This window comes from Dama dama, chromosome 7, assembly GCF_033118175.1.
Source record: "Dama dama isolate Ldn47 chromosome 7, ASM3311817v1, whole genome shotgun sequence".
NCBI lineage: Eukaryota > Metazoa > Chordata > Mammalia > Artiodactyla > Cervidae > Dama > Dama dama.
The window spans coordinates 34,984,772-35,009,075 of record NC_083687.1 but is presented as its reverse complement, the minus strand read 5'-3'; the positions used below and the strand labels follow the sequence as shown (position 1 = coordinate 35,009,075).

At 39.0% G+C, this 24,304-nt stretch overlaps 1 protein-coding gene and 1 non-coding gene across 2 annotated transcripts in view; both read right to left on the bottom strand.

Moving 5' to 3' along the window:
* The window catches only part of DCDC2 (doublecortin domain containing 2), a 140,881-nt gene that overhangs the window by 25,386 nt on the left and 91,191 nt on the right, over nt 1–24,304 (bottom strand). Inside the window, exon 8 of the mRNA XM_061146189.1 lies at nt 1,967–2,067. Within this exon, the coding sequence (XP_061002172.1) occupies nt 1,967–2,067 (101 nt within the window). The remainder of the gene's footprint in view (nt 1–1,966; nt 2,068–24,304) is intronic.
* On the bottom strand, nt 20,820–20,892 carry TRNAG-ACC (transfer RNA glycine (anticodon ACC)). The gene has a single exon. It is a non-coding gene; the product is annotated as a tRNA-Gly (tRNA).

Here is a 24,304-nt window from a genome sequence, read left to right as displayed (position 1 = left end):
ACCATTAGGGCAGGTCCTCAGCATCCCTGGTGGTTCAGATGGTAAAGAATCTGCCTGCAAGGCAGGAGACCAGAGTTCAGTCCTATGCAGGGAAGATCCCCTGGAGAAGCAAATAGCAACCCACTCCAGTACTCTTGCCTGAAAAATCCCATGGACAGAGGAGCCTGGCAGGCTACAGTACATGGGGTTGCAAAGAGTCAAACACGATGGAATAACTAATACTTCCACTTTTTTCTTTTCTGTTCTTACTTATGATCAGCTTTACACTAATGTCTCCACACTCTTGCTTGGTTTTTCACATTATTTATGACATAACTACTTAGAGCAAAGATCTATGGAGCAAAGATTACCAGGCCACAGAGAGAATGACTCTAAGACCTGACTTCATAAGCATCTCGGCCAACACCTTGAGCAAGACAATCCTAGCTCCATTACCAGTAGGTTCAAAGAAATACCTAAATAGGTCAAAACCTACTCTGACCTTTTCGTTACCTGGTTTTCTTTTCTTCAAACGGACATCAATTTGTTGAAATTACCCAGCCTTTAGCAATCTGTTTAATCAGTCTCTCTTGCATACTTGTATTTAAATAGGCTAGCATTCTTGTGTCAAATAAGAAATAAAGCTCTGCAGACTCTTTCCAAGGCTGTTCAAGTATTATCGAGATCAATTTCCCCTACATCCCCTCCTCTTTCCGGTGATCATCCAACTCGCAAGTAAAGAAATACCTATCACAGATTACAAAACTTAAGTGATTAACAGAGAGATCTCCCTTCCATAGTAAAGCTATGACCTTCCCTTGATATTTGGCACTTTTGACTCTGGAATATAAATTAGTCTTGGTTCCCACTGCTCTTAGGTGTTGTACAAGCGTGATGATTCCTCTTCTTTGTCTTAAAATATAATATTTAATTATAGCTTCACTGAAGACTTAAAATCCCAGTTTCCCTCAGGGAAAAAATACCTACAACTGGAGTTTATGAAAAATTGTTAGTTGTAGCTAATCCTGGGTAATAAATTGGATTTTGGAAATCTGTGTGATTTTTAACACACTAAGCTTCTCATCAGGAAGGTGACGCTCACGGAAAATGCTTGTGGAATAATCAGGCAGTGACTTCACTGCTGCACTGTTGAGACAAATACAACTGAGAATATCATCTACGGAATTTGTTGGATTGTGAAAATTTGCTCTTTGAAAAGGAAACATCACATAATAGTCAGAGAACAAGTGGCAATTTCTGGTGATTTTTGTATTCCCTTGAGCCTGGGATTATGAATTCCCCCTCCTCACTTAAATTCCAGTCCTCCACTTAGAATTGTAAGGAACCTGACTGAATTGTATTAAAAAGCCTAAATGACTTTTATTTCTTGTATCATTTAGCCAGAATGAACACTACTCAGTCTCTTCCCTAAGAACATGTGTGTGCACACACACACACACACACACACACACACACACACACACACACACACTTCTATAGCACAGTGTTCCCCTGGCCGAAAAAGAAAATCAATACACACTTAGCAAATATTTGAGCTGCATTTATGTAAGCAATTCCTTCAACGAAAAACAAATTCCAACCATAGCCATTTCAAGGACCCTAAAGGAGAGAAGATAACAGCATTTTCAAACTGCTGTTCTAAATGGAGGACTTTCTTTTCCTAGATAAAACCCCCAAGCCAATACTCTCTTGTATCAAAGCTTCTTCCTCTGTATCTCATACCTGACTCCAACCCGCCTCATTCTTCAGTGCTGTTTATTAAAGATATACCACTTTCCGTAATAAAGACTGTCCTAATGACTCCTCTTTGTAGGAATACTAGGAAAAACTGAAGGTGTTTTATTTTTAAGGTCATTCTAGCTACCTGAGAAGGTTTAACATATCTGCATGAAAACAGCATCCCACAAAACTTGAAAGAAAATGGGAGTCGTTGGTTCATACATCTTTTTAAAGGCATAGTGGCTACCTGGTCCACTGGAATCTCAACTTGAGTGTCTTCATCTTCTTGGACTTCAGCTGCCCCCCGCGTTTCTGATCTCTCCTCTCCAGCTTTGAAAACGCCTTCATCTATAATTTGAGACAAATACACAGTGAAAATCAAAATCCAATTGTGACATCATGTGGCCGAATGTTGAAATTACAATCACATTCCTAATGATTCTTTTTTTATAGGTATTCTGGTTCCCCTTGTATTGGCAAGATTTTTGTAGCCCCTAATTCTTCTCGATTTTCACTGGGAAAATGTTCAGTAACCCAAACAAGGCTGACCCAGAGGAGCAGGGCTGTGTCCCAGCCTTCCCCTCACCTTCTGGTACCGACTAAAACAACACAATCCTGCACAGATATTTAGAAGGGCAAGATTTCCCACCTATTATCTCTTTTCTCTCCTCCTAGCCATGAAGCAATGATGATGCTTGGTGCTTGAAAATACTACTTTTAGCAATTTGCCTTCCCCAAAAGAATGCTATACACTGAAAATAATAGAACAATTCTCTCCATTCTGAGTAACATCAAAAATATTTTTACTGCAACAGAATCAGAGCTAACTCCGTATCTCACACAAATCAATCTTTCATTTTGCAGGTTTCCACAGGATTTTCACAACATATGTCTTAAAATCCTTAACTATGAAACATAACCCAAATCTTTAAGATGTTAGGTCAAGCTCCTTCAATTTGTTCTCCTATGAAAAGCAGTAAGGACTGTTCTCCATATTTGAAGTCATTTCAAACGTCTTCCCTCTGTCTTCCTTTCTCCAGGCCAAGTAATCAAAGAATCACAGGACCATTCGTCATTTTGTCTATCTGTTTGCCTCAGGACAGGTCTAATGCTTCAGTCATTCTCACGGATGTTTTCTCTGCCCGGTCATTTAAAATCTCCAGGGATGGAGATCCCACCTCCTTCTCTGATAATCTATCGCAGCATGTGATTACCCTTACAGTCTAGAAAATGTTTTCATCTTTTGTCTTAAAACCCCTTCTACTTCTCAAATAGAAACTTCTCTCTCAGAGCACAAATATTTAACACATTCCACATGATAATATTTCATATTGCCGAAGTTGTGAAGTCACTCTTCATAAAGCATAAAATACAACTTTACATTCGCTGAGGCTCAATTGTATGTGAGACACAATAGGGGCCAATGTGGCCATATAAGATATAAATGAGATTGAGATTTCTTTCAAGTTGCTTACAAACTAATGAGCAGATAGAAATATATACACATCATCAATAAAGTGCCCTGATGTAAAAGGAATAAGGTCTATAATAGAGCCCTGTGGAAGCTTAGGAGGTACAGCCAAGTGAAAAAGGAAGAAAGGAAGGAGAGAGGAAATATAACCAAACTCAAGTCCTTTTCATTTCTCCTAGAGAAACCATTTTCCTTTTTAATTACTTCTCTACTATCCTTTTTTAAAACCAGGAATAACAGAGCTGCCCTTAAAGCTGATTCAACATGTTAGATTAATTCACATAGATTAATTTATTTTTTATTGAAGTATAGTTAATTTACAATGGCGTGTTAGTTTCAAGTATACAACAAAGTGATTCAGTTACACACACACACACACATATATATTCTTTTCCATATTTTTCCGTTGTAGGTTATTATAACATATTGAGTATAGTTCCCTGTGCTATACATTAGGTCCTTGTTGTTTATCTATTTTATATATCAGTTCAGTTCAGTCACTCAGTCGTGTCTGACTCTTTGCGAGCCCATGGACTGCAGCACACCAGGTTTCCCAGTCCATCACTAACTCCCAGAGCTTGCTCAAACTCATGTCCATCAAATCAGTGATGCCATCCAACCATCTCATCCTCTGTTGTCCCCTTCTCCTCCCGCCTTCAATCTTTCCCAGCATTAGGGTCTTTTCTAAAGAATCAGTTCTCATCAGTTGGCCAAAGTAAAGGAGCTTAAGTTACAGCATCAGTCCTTCCAATAAATATTCAGGACAATTTCCTTTAGGATGGACTGGTTTGATTTCCTTGCAGTGATCAGTACTATTTTATATATAATAGTGTATATACGCTAATCTCAAATTCCTAATTTATCTCCCCCTACCCAGTTGCTATCCTCTTTGGTAAGCATAAGTTTGCTGTTTGTGTGTGTGTGTGTCTGTTTGTCTGTTTCTATTTTGTAAATAAATTCATTTGGATCATATTTTAGATTCCACACATAAGTGACATCTTGTGATATTTGTCTTTCTGTCTGACTTAATTGGTCTAATGGTTATGTCCTGACTCCACTGAATCTTATGACTGAAAATATAGATCCAAAATGTAATTGCAGCTCAGCATATCAGAAGAAAGAATACAGAAAAACAAAACAGAAAATGTGGTGATGTTCTCATGTACTGATGTTTAGCTTGGAGTAAATGCAGAAAGTTTTGGTCACAAGTTCAACAAAGCAATTCTCGAGCTAAGAAAAGTACAGGGAAGGACACTTCAAGGGGCCAGGAAAATAGCTTATAATTTTCTGTCCGAAAAGAAGAGAAGTGAAAGGGAGTAATCCAAGTCTATAAAATCGGAGTCTACAAGGAGAGGGTAAGTGGATATTTGTCTCTCCATCAAATTCTGGAACACGAAACTCAATGAAATAATAAACATTACATTGATGGTAGAAGACATTAATTAAATGATAGAAAAATAAATTCCCCTTTACTCACATGTGGAGTTCATAATTCTGAGAATGTGTGGAAGCAGAATAAACGAATTTCAAACAGGGCTGCACATTTTATCAAACATTATCTCCAAAATGGTTTAAAAAGGGAAAATTCAGGGTGTTTGACATTCCTTTCTGCCTTCTGAATTACTTTAAAAGACAACAATCATAGTAATCCACACAATGTCCTTTAAAGACAGACGCTGGTCCCGGAAGACTATGACCTATGTCCATGACTTTTGGGAATGACATATTTGCATCCGAGTGTTGCCCATGCTTTCAAAGAGGCCACAAAGAGAAACCTACAGATACTAAAGAAATATACTGGTGGTGCTCACGTTCAATGAAATGTTTAGCTGTATCCGAGCAGAGCTCTGGACGGCTTGCAGATGTGTTTTAGGATAAACATTTCACAGGAAAAGAAGAATGAGATCAATAATAATAAATAACATGGAAAGAGTGCTGGAATGGAGAAATGGCAACCACGAGGACAGAAACAGCAAGAAGCCAAGTCAGCAAAGCTCCGCATTGTGCGAAGTGACGGAAACACAGAACACAGAGGCCGAAGCATTTGGGTGCGGTATGGTGTAGGATTTGTTCCTCACCGAATGGAGATGCGCAAGCCACCTCCTTCAGTAGCACGGTGCAAGAAAGGAACATTGGAAATAAATATTAATGGAAAAAAGAGCAGCGAGAAAGTTACTTTATGATAAGAAAAAGGACTTGAATTTTTATTAAAATTTTGTATGAAATTTAAAATAGAGGAATACGATTTTCTAGTGGAAATTTTTTAAACAGCATTTTCTGATCATAGATTATTTAATATGCATGCATGCATTTTAGAAAACTTGGGAGATGAAGAAAATAAACATCCCATGACCCAGAGATTCTCTCCCCTACCTCTCACATGCTCACACACACACACACACACACACTCATAAAAATGAGATCCTAATGTATATATAATTTCAAAATATTTTTTTACTTTAAAATCATGTCATGAGTATTTCTCGTGTCAGTAAATGTTATTGGAACACATAATAAATTGATGGGTCCATACTGTAATTAATGGATGATGAACCTGGATTCTTGCATATTCCCATACTTAGAAAAGCAATAAAACCATTAACTAAGTAAGCTATCTTTTCCTTGAAAATAGCACTGACCTTCTACCAAGATGAGTGCTGGATTAAACATACCCCTTGGTCAAAATCACATATGTACTGGCCTCCCTCTTTATCACTTCAGAACAGTTCTCAGAGCTCTCAGAGGCTACCTCCCAGGTTAAAATCCTCAGATTGGCTCAAATAAAATTTTCCATTTCTTTCTTTGATTGACTACTGACTAATTTTTTTCATGGAAACTACTATGTTTTTTTCTATAAGAACATACCTATGATAAAGTTTAATTTCTATCAATAAATTAGGCACAAGAGAATATCTGAATTTCCAGCACCACTATTCTTTTTTTAATATTTTATTTTTATTTATTGATTTGGCTACACCAGATCTTAGTTGTGGCATGCAAGATCTTTAGTTGTGGCATGTGGGATCTGGTTCCCGAACCAGGGATTGAACCCAGACCCCTGCACTGGGAACACGGTTGTCTTAGCGCACTGGACCACCAGGCAAGTCCCCGGCATCACTACCCTTGCACTTTGGGGCCACTATTTAAGTAAGATAAGGGTTCCTTCGAACACAAGCACTGCAATACCTCTACAATCCATCTGGTAAGAGGACTTACCAGAGTAACCGATAGTAACCAAGAGGGTTACTGAAGTTTTTAAAGAGTGGGATAAGCTGGACAAAGGGCTGATTCACCTCCTGGGTAGGAAGAAGTGGGAGGGTGTGAGATTTCATCGCGCTTCTCAGAAGAGCATGCAATTTAAAACTTATGACTTGTTTGTTTCTGGAGTCTTTCACTTAATATTTTCCAACCATGGTTGACTGTGGGGGACTGAAACTGCAGAAAGCAAAACCACAGATAAAGGGAAACTACTGTACTTCATTCAGGGCCAAACTGGATGTTCAAAAACATGACGAACCTTCATGATGAGTGTTCAAAGGCATGTGAATGTTCAGTGTGAAAGTTCAAGAGCAGCCCTGAAGACTAGAAAATTAAAAATAACACCAAAAAATTGCCAACAAGGCCAAAATGCAATGGTAAAGAATTAGACTGTTAGAGTATATTCCCCTTCTGTCAGTGCCACAGTAAAAAGGAACTAAAAAGGGGCAGGTGGGGGGGATAAGTTGGGAGATTGGGACTGACATATACAGACTACTATATATATATATATACATATATACACACACAAAATAGATAATTAATAAAAAAAACCTACTTATAGCACAGGGAACTCTACTCAATACTCTTTAATGATCTATATGGAAAAAGAACCTAAAAAAAAGTGAATATGTGTTTAACTGATTTACTTTGCTATATACCTGAGACTAACATATAACACTGTAAATCAAATATACTCCAATGAAAATTAATTTGAAAAAAAGAAAATCACAAAAAAAGGCTACTAAACACACACCCCATGGAAGAAGGCAAACATAAAACATTAAAAACTTAAAACACCTGCTTGCAAGGATAGATAACACAAGAAATTTCAAGTTTTTGCAAAAATATTAAGTTTTTCATCAAGAGTGGTCCTTATGCAAGCACTTCAAAACCTAAACTACTTTCCCTTTATTAGGACTGCTCATTTAAACTTGCACAGTAAAGTTAGATCATAATGGCAGTCATTATGTGCAATGATTGTATAGGTATTGCTACCAATAGCTCAGATGTCCTAACCACAACTCATTAAGAGTAGGTGCTACCTAAGGCCGGCTTTCCAGCTTGCTCAGTGGTAAAGAATCTGCCTGCCAATGCAGAAGATGCAGGTTCTATCCCTGGGTTGAGAAGATACCCTGGAGAAGGAAATAGCAAGCCACTCCAGTATTCTTGCCTGGAAAATTCCACGGGCAGAGGAGCCTGGCGGGCTACACTCCATGGGGTCGCAGAGACATACCTGAGAGACTGAGCATGCATGCTACCGAGAGTAAGGGGTTTAGCCTCTAATGGGACAGACGAATACTTTTATTGTCCCTCAGGATTTACATAAAAACAAGAATTTAGTCTTACTCCATCCCAACATCAACAAGTGCCCCTTTTTATCATATACCACCCGCCTGTGAAATTTTGGGGCACCAATAATCATCTTACCCACATTCAAGATTTCTTCTAACCCTTATAACAAGCTTTAACATAATTTTCAACTGCTCATGTGCCAAAGATTCTCTAATCTATATCAGCCTCTTCATGGATCCCCAAGTTCATATATTCAATTACCTAACTTGACAAGTTGGATGTCTAATGGGCATCTCAACCTTAACATGGTCATAAGAGAACTCTGGGTCCCAAGCCTAAACTGTTCATCCTCTATATTCCTCATCCCATAACATAGTACCACCACTCAATCCCAAACCTGGGAATTCTTATTTCCATCTTGCTTTCACTCCCTATATCCATTCCATTCTAGCCTTGTCAATTCAATCTCCTTTTAAATACACTCCAAATATGTGAATATTATTTCCAGCTCCACTATCAACTTGGTTCAATCACCACTATCGGTTGGAGGGGCTATTACAACAGCTTACAAAGTAGGGTCCCCTCTCCTTCTGCTCTTGCTTTCCTCTAGATTATTCTCCACACAATAGTCAAGTAATATGAACAGATGATAAAAATTACTAAGAAACTCTCCAACACTTTCCAACATACACAGAATCCAGGTTCCTTACTATGGTTTACAGAGATGTAATCTGGTCCTGAACTCCCTTTATGTGGTATGACCCCATTTCATACCAGTTTCTCTTTGCCTATTAAATTCCAGACACATTTTGTTTCTCCAACAGCAAACTCGTTGCTCCCACATGCCTTTGTTGTTTTTACACTTTCTACCTGGAATACTCTTTTCCTCCCTTTTTCTATGATTAGCTGTTCCTTCTCATTCAGATCTCAGGAAACCTGCCTTGTACCAACTCAAGTCATTCACCACAATGCCGTTTAAACTCTCTCACTAGCATTTATTACTAGCTGGTATTTTTCTTGTTTATTTGGTGTTTTAGTGTTGCTCAGTCTCCACCAAAGTATAGGCTCCAAGAGAGCAGGTACCACGCCCTGCTGTTTGCTGTTCTGTACCTAGTGTAGAAGAGAGCTCGGCACACAGGAGTTCAAAAGGTGTTTGTTGAAAGAAGGAAGAGCAAGCACTCAAAAATATTTGCTGCATGGAGACAGAATATAAAGACAGTACAATGTAAAAGCCACTAGCCCGGTCCATTAATTGTGTTGTTATGGGGTTTTTGCCCCAATCTGACCACACCTGGCACCATAGCATTTAAATGAGGAGGAGAGGGATAGAGGGAAGTGAAGAGAAAGAAGACTGGCATAAAAGTGACACAGGGATCAATACAAATGAGGCCATGTGTGGTAGGTAAAATAACATGCTACCAAAGATCTCTCCACCCTAATCTTCAGAAACTAAGTCACTTCATGTAGCAGAGGTGAATAAAGGTTGCAGATAGAACAACCGTTGCTAATTAGCTGACCTTGAGATGGGGAGATTATCCTAGATTATTCTTGTGGACCCAATGTCACCACAAAGGTCCTTGGAAATGAAGGAGAGTGGCGGGGAGATCAGTGTGAGGTGAAGGGCCGTGGGGCCATTGCTGGCCGGGAAGATGGAAGGAGGCCATAAACCAGGGAATTGCAGCCAACCCTTCAAAACTAGCAAAGGGCAAGAAGAGAAAGTTTCCTCTTAGAGACTCTAGAAGGACTAAGCCCTTGCCAATGCCGTGATTACAGCCCAGGGAGGACCATATTGGAAACTCTGAGCTCCAGAATGGTAAGATGATAAGCGTGTATGTTGTTTCAAGCCACCATGTTTGTGGTAATGTGTTACAGCTCTAACAGGCAACTAATACACCGACTGCTCAAAAATAATGATCTAGAAAGAATAGCTGGGGCAAGAGCTTTCACAAATCAGCTTTCTGACTCCTGCAGACAGCTGCTGAGGGAGGGCAGACACCCCGTTCCTCCTGCTATGAAGACACTGGTTCAAAAACCTCCTGCAAGTATGCACCCTTCTGTCTTCCTTCTCTGTTATTACCTCCATTTCTCACTCCCCTGCAATGTACAAAAAAACACCCACCCCAAGATATCCACTCATCCGCCAGAAAGAAGAAAAGGGATTCGATTTTTTTAAAGCCTTCCCCTACCCTAAAATCTTCGTTATAAAAGCCATTTGCTAACAAACTAAAGAGCGAGGATAAATTTGATACACAATACTGCTTTCATTCAATTACTACACTGAGGATCAAATTCAATGCTTGGATGCACACTACGCAGAAATTCAGCTCTAATCTTTTTCCTTTGAATTGTGAATAGACATTTTAGTGTATATTACACAGCAAAGCAATAACAAACACTCTAGTAAAAATAAAAATGCTCCTCAATTATTTTTCACTTATCCCTTATGAATTTTATTGCCTAAAATATGAAAGCAGAGCTGCTGAGGCAGAGCAGTCATGTCATCACCATGTAGTCTGTAATAAATACGAATCTGTTTCCCCTACAGAGAAGGGATACAAACGCTTATGCATTTTTAGCCTTTCCGCAACTACAACGACAGAAATTGCTGCATTTCCTCATTTAAGTGCATCAGTATTTAGTTTAGTAACATTACAGTATTTTAATATGTTAAAACTGTTCATGTTAAGTAAGAAAAGTGACCAAAGAATCAACGAATGATATGTTCATGTAATTGGTGATAATTAGTATTTAAGCCCAATAATCTTGTTTAAGGCTCATCTCATGGCTCAGTGGTAAAGAATCCACCTACAATGTGGGTTCGACCCCTGGGTTGAGAAGACCCCCTGGAGTAGGAAATGGCAACCCACTCCAGAATTCTTGCCTGGGAAGTCGCACGGACAGAGGAGCCTAGCAAGCTATAGTCCATGGTGTCGCAAGAGAGTCAGATACGACTTGGTGACTAAACAACAACAAAAATCTTGTTTCAAGGATACTTTCTTACCAGATTTATTAAAAAAATTTTTAAATCATATTAAAAACTATAGTTGAATGTGTTCAATATTTTAAACTGATTGGAACTTATCAGGACACACAAAAAAGAAAAATAACAGAATAATGGCTAGTTTTAAATAGTTTCTGGAAATACTAGATATCTGTTAAGTGGAAGCTCTATATGTAAATAAGAAAGTTTAGTGTGACCATAAACATTTTACCATGCTTTACTACTGAGACTTTCTCATAAAAATATTAAACTATAAAATATTAATTTTAAAAAGCAGCTCACTAAACCCAGTAAATTACGGAGAAAAAATGTGAGCAGCAAGGAGTTTATGCCTTTCAGTATATAAGATAATATTCTAAGAAGGGAAAAGTACACATATCTGTTTATAAGGAAAATAATGCTGTCTTTATCTGTGTCGTCAATCACTAGATGCAGAATTTGAAGTAAAATTGGTAAGAATGTGACATCCAAATCATGTTCATTAGCTAGTAAGGTTAATGTGAATTATACTCCTGTGTGAAATATATTTAATTCCCAATAAAACCCTTCCCAGATACAAATTGTGGTCATCATAGCATCTTAATGAAATTCAAAGAATGCACTTTTGGAAAGTGAACCCCGCATGAAGTTTAGCAAGTAGTGAGTTCGAGAAGAAGAGGGATTCCCACGTGATAACACTTCCTGATGAAGAGGGTGCTGGCCAGTCCTTCTGTGATCCTCTAACAACTTGTACAATATCTCCCTTATAGTGCTCCCTTGAATTAAAGTTTATTATCATCAGGCAGAATGAAAAACTAATTAGGTAACAGCTAATGTTCTGAGTACATCTAATTTAGTACAGCCATATAACCCGAATGTTTTTTAATCACTAATCTTCCCCATATGTTTCATTATGACCCATAAACTCAAATGGAAACTCTACAGGAACAAGAATATCACAAGTGATATTTTCCTATGGCAATTTAGAATATTATATGAAAATAACTTTATCCATCCACTTAAATAGGCTGAGTTTTCTTAACTGCAGCTTGAATGCTTTCTGGCTTCTTTCTGTTTCCTGACTCCTACTCTAGATATTATCATCTGTTATGCAATTGATGTTTAAATTTGACTATTAACTCTTTGCATAGACTTAATCTTAACCATTGTGATTATTTTACCTTGACTTTAAATGGGGACAACAAAATTTTCTAAGTGTAGGCAGAAAATAAAAGTAGTATTATTACCATTGATTTCCCTAGATCAAAGGTAATTTTGTTCTTATCCCTTCATTTCTATTTTATTCTTTTTAGATGTTTTAGATTTTCATCAAAATCAGCAATATTCAAAGAACAAAGAATAAAACACACACATATATATAATATTATAATCCATGACAAAATTATTTTGTAATCTATATCAATTTTGATATACTTTATAAAGTTCATAACAGATATACATGGATCTGAGAAAAATAAAATACTTCTGAGTTGGCTTACCTAAGCCAACAAGTATATATAGCTTTCATTTTTTCATTTCTAATTTTGTAATCATATAAAAATTACACTGCAAATTAGTTTTAGTTTATCAGAATAATTAAATTGTTCCTCATTGGGTCCCAGTGACTTGAAGTTACTTAATAAGTGACTTAAAATTCATGATTCCTGTTCTTTATTCTGGCTGATCCAACTACCTCCAAATGACCTTGTGCATTTTAGTCTGTAAAAGAGCTACCCATACTCAAGTTACTTCCCTACCATAGAAAATGTATCATGGTTGTTGCTCGGTTGCTAAGCCTTGTCCGACTCTTTGTGACTCCATGGATTGCAGCACACCAGGCTCCCCTGTCCTTCACCGTCTCCTGGCATGAATTTGCTTAAATCCATGTCCATTAAGTCAGTGATACTATCTAACCATTTCATCCTCTGCCGCCCCCTTATCCTTTTGCCTTCAGTATTTCCCAGCATCAAGGTCTTTTCCAATGAGTCAGCTCTTCACATCAAGTGGCCGAAGTATAGCAGCTTCAGCATCAGTCCTTCCAATGAATATCAAGGCTTGATTTCCTTTAGGATTGATGGGTTTGATCTCCTTGCAGTCCAAGGAACTGTCAAGAATCTTCTCCAACATCACCATTCAAAAGCATCAATTTTTCAGCATTCAGCCTTCTTTACCGTCCAATTCTCACATCCGTTCATGACTACTGGAAAAACCATAGCTTTGACTATACCTTAGGTTTGACTATCATGGTAATAAATGGCATACTTGCATATAACAGAAAGAGGCTTAATGTCTAGTAGGAAACTTACATGGAAAAATCAGTAGGATAGAATGATAACATAACTAGTGCTACACAGACTGCTAAATATGCATAGAGGGGACTCCCCTGGTAGTCCAGTGGTTAAGACTCCAAGCTTCCAAGGCAAGGGGCATGGGTTTGATCCCTGGTCAGGGAATTAAGATCCCACAAGCTGTGAGGAGTAGCCAAAAGGAGGAAAGCTATGGGCAAAGTGAAAGTCAACTGCAAAGGAGTAATCAGTATTAAAGAGTGTCCTCCAGCTTTGGAACCGCAATGATCTGGTCAACTAGGTGAAAGTACTTTTCAGTTCAGTTCAGTTCAGTTCAGTCGCTCAGTTGTGTCCGACTCTTTGCGACCCCATGGACTGCAGCACACCAGGCCTCCCTGTCCATCACCAACTCCCAGAGTTTACCCAAACTCATGTCCATTCAGTCAGTGATGCCATCTAACCATCTCATCCTCTGTGGTCGCCTTCTCCTCCTGCCTTCAATCTTTCACAGCATCAGGGCCTTTTCAAACGAGTCAGTTCTTCGCATCAGGTAGCCCAAGTATTGGAGTTTTAGCTTCAACATCAGTCCTTCCAATGAACACTCAGGACTGATTTTCTTTAGGGTTGACTGGTTTGATCTCCTTGCAGCCCAAGGGACTCTCAAAAGTCTTCTCCAACACCACAGTTCTAAAGCATCAATTCTTTGGCACTCAGCTTTCTTTATAGTCCAACTCTCACATCCATACATGACCACTGGAAGAACCATAGCCTTGACTAGACAGACTTTTGTTGGCAAAGTAATGTCTCTGCTTCTTAGCAGAACATAAAAATCAGATTATATCGGGGTGCAGAATAAAAGAGTGTGCCTATCAGAGAACAAGGGCAATATGGACCATTCTTGGAAGATGACAGGCTCTGAACTGGAGAAGAGAGACCATAGTCATAAGTCCTAACTCAGAGGCCTGAAGCCACAGAAGGTAGTAAGGGCTGAACAGGGTTAAATCCCACTTCTGACTCCTGCCTTCCAAAAAATTTGTCACAGATGTCAGCACCATAAAGTTGTTGCTAAACCTGTGTCCCTAATGCACAAGCATGTATAATGAAATCCAAGCCTTCCTGCAGGAACCCAAACAATCCCCATTCACCCATGGCCAAGTTAAACCAAAACGGATTGTCTTCATGTTGATAATATAAATGCAGCTGGAATTGTATTTCATGAAAATACCATTCTTACTGTACAGACATTTATTGGAGTTTGAACCTTAGCCAAAAATCCTAAAAGGATTACAACATGACAGGCTGGCTACAGGGTATAGGGGATGTGGGGAGAGAAGCCCATAGGCATCAACCATCCCAGGAAACAAGTCACCTTCAACTGGCATGCCTGAGTGAAAGCATTCTATTTAACACTAGTGTGTGGTCATTCAGAATCATTTCAGACAAAGAAATTAAGACTTCTTAGATTCAGGAGACCACTAAGAATTCATGCAAGGAATCTAAAATCCAAAAGAAACCAGAATTGTAAAATTTTGAACTCTTATCTGCAGTTGATCAACCTGAGGTGGAAGATCCTGCTTCTAAAAATTGTTCCCAAATTACATATACATCATATATTTAAGGGATTAAAACCTAGCTCAGATATGCAAATAAAAATGAACTAAACTTTTTTTTTTAAGTTGGTTATTAATCCCAATTATTTCTAAATTACAGTTTTAATCATCTAAGGCCCTAACATTCACTTTCCATTTACTAGCAATAGTATGCTTTAAAATACTATGCTTAAAAACACCAATCCTGTTGGAAGTGTAAAGTAAGTATAATATCACCACTTTCAAAGCTAACCTAATCTTGAGATGGGTGCTACTGGTGATGTGAACTGTGGTCCTCACTCAGGGTAGTGGCATGTACTGAGAATGTGCAAATCAGGGCAAATCAGTCTTCCAGAAAAAAAGAACTTGGATGCTTTTTCATCAAATCTAATTGGCACAGGTAATAGATTTGCATTATTCTTTAAACCTGAGTGAGGCTGTTTTCAATTTAACCCAGCATTTTACAGGTTTGTATGCTTCCATTTGCTTTAGAGAATCAAAGTGAGATCTCTTTAAATGCTTGGCATTTCAGGTGTTTTTATCTGTTCCACAGCAATTTTTGAAGAGGAAGATAAATTGTTATCAGAGCTGATGCTTTGCTAAAGATATAACTTAGCTTTGATTGGTAGCTAATCTTCCATCTTAACATAAAATGGGAAGTTAAAATATACTCAATTTAGCATATCTTTGAAGACACATGCACTCTACAACTCAAGGAACAGCTGTTAATAAATGGTAGATAAAAACAAATTTTTGCATACATTTTTCTCTGCAATATCTACTGTGTCCCAAATTTTATTTAAAATAGCCTGAGATAAATTCATTTAAATGAGTCTGTTGAACTCGATGTTCAGATGATTATCTAGCCACAAATATGTCCATATATCATGTACATATTTGTATCAGCAATTGATAGACCATCAGATATAAAGTGACCATATATCAACTTAGTACCAAATTTGAGAGAATCAAGTAAACATAAAATGCCCAACCATCAATGGGAAGAGAGCTAAACAGCCTCAATTAATAATGAGAAATATGTAAATTAGCTACAAAATAGTACTATTTATTATGAAACTATCAAGGAACAAAATTCAGAACAGATCAAAATGAATGAGCCAGCATTTTGCTCACTTTGATTTGATGTTGTTCTGACAACGGGTATTGACTGAATACCCACCAGATTCTGCACTCTTTTCATTTAATGTTGTGACTTAGGGATTTAGTTTGGGTCTATAACAAAAATCAATGTATGCTGTATGTTTGCAAAGATAGAAAACATTCTCCTCTAGCATTTTAACCTACGATTGAAGTTTATCATCTAAGAATTTCATTCCAAAAGGAATAATTCTGGTCCCTTAAGCTAAGGAATGGTATCTTTCAAACATCCTTGCTTTTTTTTTTAAACTGGTAATTGACAAATACCAATCATCTACTTGTTTTAATCTTGGAGAGAAGGAACAGAAATAAAGTAATCTTTCATTGAGTTTTTCATTACATTTAATTTTTAAGTATTTTCATTGCATTAAGGGTGGTAAGAATTAACTTTCATTTGATTATTATAATATTTCACATATGTGCAGTCAAGATAAAACACAAAGACTGGTAAACCTAAGACTATCTATTTTAGGATGAGTGGAGATGCTTACTGTTTAATAAAGAAACTTTTTCTTCTTCAGCATTTACCTAGAGCAAGATGTAAATTAATAATAATGGTAACAATATTAATGGTGATGATCAGCTAATACTTATTGGATGCTTATTATATGACATTCATCATGCTATGCATATTACATGCATTAACTCATTTAATACCAAAGCAGCTTTATGAAGTAATTACTAATATTTCCTGCATTTTATATATGAAAAACAGAGGTCCTCTAAAGGTCGTAGGTAGCAAGCAGTGAAGCAGGATTTAGACCTGGCAATCTGGCACTAGAGTCTATGTTTTTAATGGCGTGTTTCCCAATCTACCAGTCATGGCTCATTAGTGAATTGTGACATCAATTTAATGGGCTGCAACTACGTTTTTTTAATAAGATAGAAAAAAAACCAGAAAACACATTGTCAGCTTCATGGGCTTGTGATCTATACTGTCTCATAAGGCCCCATTCTATGAAAAGCCTCCAACGTGGCTTAATGATCTGCTTCCAGCATCTTGAAATTCTGAATAATTTTATTTTTGAAGGGAAGTCCAATGAGACAATGCAGCACGTTCATTAGGAGAGGATGCATGCATGATACATGTGCCCATGGTTCCCTGTCTTAGGTGATGCCCAGTGAGTACAGAACTCAGGTGGACCCAGGATGCACTGGCGACTGTCAAGACCCAAAGTGAATACAGGATAAGCACACTACGTCTGTATCCAAGAAAGGCGTGGTGGGACCACACTTCCCAAAAACACCAGCACTTGCTTCCAAAGGAGAAAGAAGGCAATGGCCTTCTAAGAAACAAGCATGATCGAGGATAATCCTATCCTACTCTTTCTTACTCATGTTGCTTTCCTGTAGTAGTCAGTCGCTTCTGCTGAAAATGATGACATAGAAGGAAAGGGAAACATAAGGCAACCCAGAGTCCTGTTCTTTCAGTCCTTCCTTACTCATCAGTACCCCTAAGGTAGACAGAGTTGATAGAATGTACATATTAAAATGAAACAAATAGTTGTGTTAGTTTTATACAGTACTTCCACTATTTTGATAAGAAAAAAAATGCACAGGCAAGTATGAGCTAAGCAATACAAATTGTACAATTTTGGTGATTTCATATATGAGCTAAGTGATCTTATACTAAAACATTCTGGCACCGCAGGTTATAAAGACAAATGGTACAATTCATCTTAATAATTTAAACATCTAATTTAATTATTCTATACTTAGAATGACAACAAAAGCAGAATAAACAAAACATCATGACAATCTGAGAAAGAAAGTGACCATGGAAGAAAGGAAAAAGTATATATTTAAGCACCTTTTTCCTGCATTTTAAACAAAAGGTCCCACATCTTTTATTCTGCATAAGACCCTGCAAATTATAGCATCAGCCCTGTGCAGTACACATACCAGGGTGACCACTGTTTCACAAAACTTTTATTTCATGAAACAAATATACACAAACAATACGCAGGGATTTGCCTGCCAATGCAGGGGATGCGGGTTTGATCCCTGTGTCGGGAAAATCCCCTGGGGTAGGAAACGGCAACCCACTCCATATTATTGTCCGGAAAATCTCATGGACAGAGAAGCCTGGCGGGCTACAGTCCATGGGGCCGCAAAACAATCAGATACAACTTAATGACAAAACAATATATGTGGGTGTACTGTCTCATGATGTAAAATGTTTTCTTCATATGATGAGTCAAAGAGAGTTTAAAAAATCACTTCAGTACACTGGAGAAAATAAAAGGCATAAAAACCCTCACTTCTTGCCACCCTGAAAGAGAATGCACTTAACGAGGACAATGTAATTACCTGAATTCCTGCTCCCTGTTATGTTGTATTTCAAGTCTAAGCTCCTCTGTTCAATTCCTGAAGACCATCGTACTTAGGACTGACTTTCCATAGCTCTGCAACTTGACCCCTCAACCCCAGGGGAACATGCTGGCTCTCACTTCCCTTACTCTTCACTTCCTGGCCTTACTCAAGCAATCTCCTCCCAGCCACAGCACCGGCCCATCCTTCCTTCCAGACACAACTCAGGGGCCCCTTCCCCCAAGGTCTTTGTCTTTCGCGTCTTTGAAATTCTTATACTTACTCCCCGTACCGTAACGGCACCATATTATGGACAATTCAGATGTTGCCCCAGAAAAAATATGAGATTATCTCATACTCATTTCTCCCACAGCCCATGACATTCAACGTGGTTGGGCTACATGTAGCACTCATTATGGAGCCAGGAGAGGGAGAAACAACGCGGTTTTTTTGAACATCTACTAAATATGCTCCCCACGCTCCCCATGACTACCCTGTGAAGTAGGTGTCTGCAGATGACTTTACAGATGAAGAACCTGAGGTTTAAATAACTTGCCCAACTTTCATAGAACTAGGACCGACGCCTGAGCTTCTCCCAAGCTTCTGCCTTTTAAATGCTACCTTGGAAAAAGCATCACCAATATTAAGGTAATGAACAACAAATCGTGCTAATTAGACCAAACCTGAGCAAATGCTTTATAAGTCATAGCGGAGAGCTGTTTTTGTTTGTTTGTTTGTTGAACTTTAAGGCTGCCTTCTAAGTTATGGATGAAAAAAAAGGCAAATTCAAATTTGAAAATGGAAACGGAGGTCTGGTTGAGGAGATGGAGGGGCATGTGAAGGAGGGTAAGTAGTTTTGACAAACAAGACAAAGGGAGAGAACACTCTTAAACAAATAAAAATTGTAGGAGAGTGTGAGAAATTAAACTCCAGAAGAATAATAGAAAACTGTCAATTTTTAAAAATTGGTGGCTCAGGCATAGAGCACAGGGCATAAGCTTGAGCCTGGCAGAAGCCGTGGAGGGAGCTGGAGAAAGAAAAAAGTTGTATCTGTTTTGTTTCATGAATGGAAAGTAGAGGACTCTATCTGTGAGCTTTTCTTTAAAATCTTTAACCTACTATGGAATCTTCTAACCATCTCTTGGAATAATTTTTCTTCCAGATGAAGTAAAACAACATTTTTTCCTAACTGAGGGTTTAACTATTAGACTCCTTCCACAAAAAGCATAATTGTCAAAATAACCACAAGGTTTAATACCTGATTATATCAGAAATCTCAGTGGAAATAAAAATGTTAATGTGGGATTCGAGTGTAAGAGGCATTAATACGCAGTACGAGAACATCCATAACGATTTTATTCTTAGCTCAAAAGTGAAAAGCAACAGATTTAATTTCAGCGTTAAAGAAATCTGAAAAACCAACTGTTTTCCTTAGATGTTCCTGAAGCTTCTGTATATCCTTTCTCATTGAAAGGAGAGCTGAGATACCTATAATATAACAGTACATCCATAAGGCAGTGGAATCAACTAGAATACAAATAAAAATAATCAAAAAATCAAATCACTGTTTAAACAGTGAAGTCACAAAGTTTCACTATAATCCAAGTTATTTTTATTTCCAATAATATTTGCTTATTTGGATATATTTTCTTTTGGGGGGAGCAAAAGCTAAACTTTCATTAAAAAAAGGACTGATTAAAATGTGTCTTTTCATACAAGGATGTGTGCATTAAAAAAAAAATCATGAGGTTCTTCCACAAAAAGTCCATGGCCAAATGGACTGAGCACACATTAATGAAATCCACACCTGGATGTAAATAGAATCCAGCAATCCCCTATCAGAAAACTTTTGGAAAAAGCTTTTAAGCAAAGAGAGAACTCATGATATCATTGCGATTGTGTCGAAGTGAATTGACTTCTTTATGAACGCTATTCTAAGAATATTCACACAGTCCAATTTGACATTTAAATGTATTACACGTTGTTTTTAAGTATATTGTAGGCCGCACATTTTTAAACGAGATAATAAAACCATATGTAATGGTCTTAAGGGGCCACAAGGCAAGCAGAGACCAGGATGATACTTCTGTAAGCATGTAAGCTGGGGAACTCCACTCCAACAAAGACAGCTATTCACTGTTCTGTTAATTTAGCAACTGCAAAACTACCTTTTGTGTATTCAGCATCCCTCTCACTTTCCCAATATTTTACAAAATTCATGTGGCTTGCAACAATTTTACCTTAATTTTAGAAAGGCCTTCAAATTGTCAGAGATGGTACAGACTGGCAAATTAACGATGCCATGAGTTACTTATATTTTATATACTGCATAAAGAGAACTTGTAAATAGGAGGTTTTACCTATATGACGACCCACATACATACACACATACACACACGCTATTATGCATGTTCTGAGACTATAGCTCTTTGGTGGACCTGAAGCTCTCTTTTTATTTTTAAGGAAATTTTGAATTCTCAGGTATTTCTAGATTTTTTTAAAAATGTATTTATTTATGGCTGTGCTGGGTCTTCATTGCTATGTGGGCTCTCCAGTTGTAGCAAGAAGGGGCTACTCCCCAGCTGTGGTGCGTGGGCTTCTCATTGTTGTGGCTTCTCTTGTTGCAGAGCCTGGGCTCTAGGGTGTATGGCCTTGTAGTCATGGTGCGTGGACTCAGCAGTTGCAGTTCCAGGGCTCGAGAGCACAAGCTCGGTAGTTGTGGTGCATGGGCTTAGTTGCTCTGTGGCATGTGGGATCTTCCCGGATCAGGGATCGAACCTGTGTCTTCTGCATTGGTAGGCAGATGCTTTACCACTGAGCCACCAGGAAAGCCTCCCTTTTCCTTTTTAATTTGACTAATTTCACCTAAATATATATATATATATATATTCCTCCTCAAATCCTGGCAATTTCTTGCTTTAAAATCATGTGCTCCCATTCATATCAAAGCAGTAAAAAACAGTATATCACACAAAAGCATAATGAGCAAATCTCCATACACTCCCACACAATGCTGGGCAACACTGACATCCAATATTTCAGCCACATGTCTACGTCCTACAGTTCCACTTTCTCCTGCTTATAGCTTTAATCACAAATTAGCCAACAAGTATTTATTCTTTGTCACCTGTGTGCTTAGCATTGTATAAGGATAAAAAGATGTTTAACATGTAATACTTTCCCAGTAATGGCTATGTATTCTAACTGGAATTTGAACATCTGCTGACTGACAAACTGGTTGATACCTGGCCCCCACCCACTTTGATCCAGGTATTAGGCCAGCATTCAGGACACAAAAATGGACAAAGGCATGGTCCCTGCCCTAAAACAGATCATGTTCACGATAAATAACATTTTATATAATAGGTACCATAATGAAGGTCTGTGTCAAGGGCAAATGGTACCCTGAAAAAAGAGTGCTCATTTCTGGGACTTCCCTGGTGGTCCAGTGGTTAAGAGTCCACCGCGCAACGCAGGAGACATGGATTCGATCCCTGGTCCAGGAACTAGGATCCCACACGCCACAAGGCAACTAAGCCCTCACCATGTGGGACACAAATAGGACCTGAAACAGCTGAATAAATAAAAAATAAATCACTTTTAAAAAAAAAAAGAATGCTTCTTTCTGACTGAGGGCTTAATGAAGGTTTAACAGAGACACTAAAATCTAAGCAGACTCTCACATGGCACTCGGGATCCCAGTGGCTGGACCATCCTTATTTGAGTACAAGTCAAGAAGACGAGAGCAGACCCGACAGGACTTACAAGCTTGTGAAAGAGACAGGGTGGGCGCTGGTGAGCAAGAAGCCACCGAAGTTTCTAAGATAGAGTCCTGATCCTCTCTGCCTTTCAGATGATAACTTGTGACTGTCAAGAAGAGAAGAAGGGAGAACAGGACTGGGAGCTGAGAACCCCTGAGATGGGACTGCTCACAGGTAGAGAGGATACGACCCAGGGCAACCGCTGTGCGGGCCAAAGGCAGAACTGATTCCAGAGATGCTAGAAACAGACCCGACAGCACCTGTGCGCCAAAGCAAGGAAGGAACACAGCCAACAGATGACTCTGAAGTTTCTCACTTAGGCGTGTGAGGAGACTACAGGAGGAAGACATACCTGGAGGGGATCCACAAAGACGGGCTCAGTGTAGAACCTAATTTAAGCTTGAAAATTCCGTGACATCAGTGAAAGCATGCAGGAGGCAGCTGGGATGCAGGACTCGTGTTCCAGGGAGAAGAGAGAGTCTTTGACCAAATTCTGAGGATCATTACACTTCAAGATAGATTGGTACACAAAGGGGTGGACCTTTCCTCTCGGACTGAAAAGGAACATAAGGGGAAAGGGAAAGGCAACAGACAGAAATCTCACCAAAACCAAGGGAAGACAGTGGAGAAGATGGCAGGGTGCCCATCACGTATCAGCTTGATCTACTGATCTCATTAAGCAAAAAATAACATGGATACCTTTTTAAGAACAAACCTCTAGCTAAGATGCCAGTTTTGTGATTCAGGAAGTAACCGTGAAAGGTTAAGGTCAGTTCAAGTGAGGATTATAAAGTCTTCCCTGGAGGAAGCTGTACCACTTACTCTGGACGTTTAGAGCATGGAAGCCATGGAGAAGAGAGAAGGTGGGGCAGGACATGCCAGGCAAGAATTAAAAATAAGAACAGACCACTGAAAGGGCAGGGATCATCAAGGCGCCTAATTAAAGAGATCACACTCCTCTTGGATTAATGGTGAGGGGCAGGGGGAGATGAGAACCAGGCATCTCCAGGGCTATCATGAAGAGCCATGAGGGTCAAGCAGAGATGCTGGGACTGCCACCGTGCAAGGCCCTGTGGGGCTCCTGAGCACAAGGCCTTTCTCTGTCCCCCATTGCTTTGATAATAGAAAACTGCCTTCTTTCAGCCTCCATGACCTTCCCTGAGGTGCAATGGGCAGATTCAAGCAGTTGTTGATTATGGAAGGGAGAGGATGGAAGATCAGGGAGAAACACACAGTCAAGAGCAGCCTTGGCGCAAGATCCTATTCTCCCCATCGAAGGATACACACAACGGTATCTTTGAGCTATTGGGCAGATACTGAAACCCCCTCCACGTGGCAGAAGTGTTAGCAATGGTATGCTGCCCACAAACATGCATACCCTGGGCCGGCTGGACCTGAAGGTTGATGCTGCTGACTCCTACTTACCTCACCACCAACCCATCAGAAGAATGTCCACGAGCTGATCATGCCGTCTTAGGACAATTACCGTAAAACTTCTCACTATCTTCCCGAAGTTGGGACACTTGTTTTCAGGGTATTAGCCTGCTGTGTCCCCTTTACCAGATAAAGTAATAAAGCTACTCTTTTCTACTTCACCCAAAACTCTGTCTCCGAGATTTGATTCGGCACCAGGGTATAAAGAAGCTGAGCTTTCGGCATCAGGACCGTCCTAGGTCAAGCCATACATCCATCCAACCAGCCATACATCTACCAGTTTCTCCCTGCTCCCGCAACAGCCCCAAATGATTCTTGACAACTCCTTCCATACTAGCTGCTGTCTTGAACACTGGCCACACAGGGAAACAGGATGACAGAATCGGCCTGCTGGTTTTGCTCTCAACACAAGCTGCAAATGACCCCTTACGCCCATTTTTCAGCTGACCCTGCCTAGCCAGTGTTTAAAGCTGACTGTCCCTCGATTCATCTGGTAAACAGAGGGTGCATTTCAAAGGTGTCCAGGAGCTCACCCCTTGGAAGTTCTCATTAACCTGACTATCGGAGTGGGAAAGAGAGATAAAAGACCTGTGCTTCCTCATGCCTTAAAAAACTGCTTGAAGGTGGTGAATCTCACACCTGCTGATTTGATCTTAAAAGAGCCTTGCAATGGAAGCCCGGAGTCTTAGCTGGTTCACTTTGCTGCACAGCAGAAATGAACATGACATTGTAAAGCAACTATACTTCAATTTTTAAAAAGATCAAAATATGAAAACAAAGAGTCTTGCAAGAAAGACCACTGTTCACTTATTCTCCCAGCCTCTTCTTTCTCTTCTGTGGTTCTGCAAAAACATCCTTATTTTAATTCGTAGGTGGAAATGTTGGCAAGTTTCAATAATCTTTTGCAATTTCTACTAAACACACATAGCGGCAGATTATATGTGAATTACTAGTATCTTAAATAACTGAACCCAATGAACAGGAAGGGGTTTCACTCTTAAGTAATTAGGTGAAAATCAGTTCTGGCTCCTCTTTGGAATCTGGAA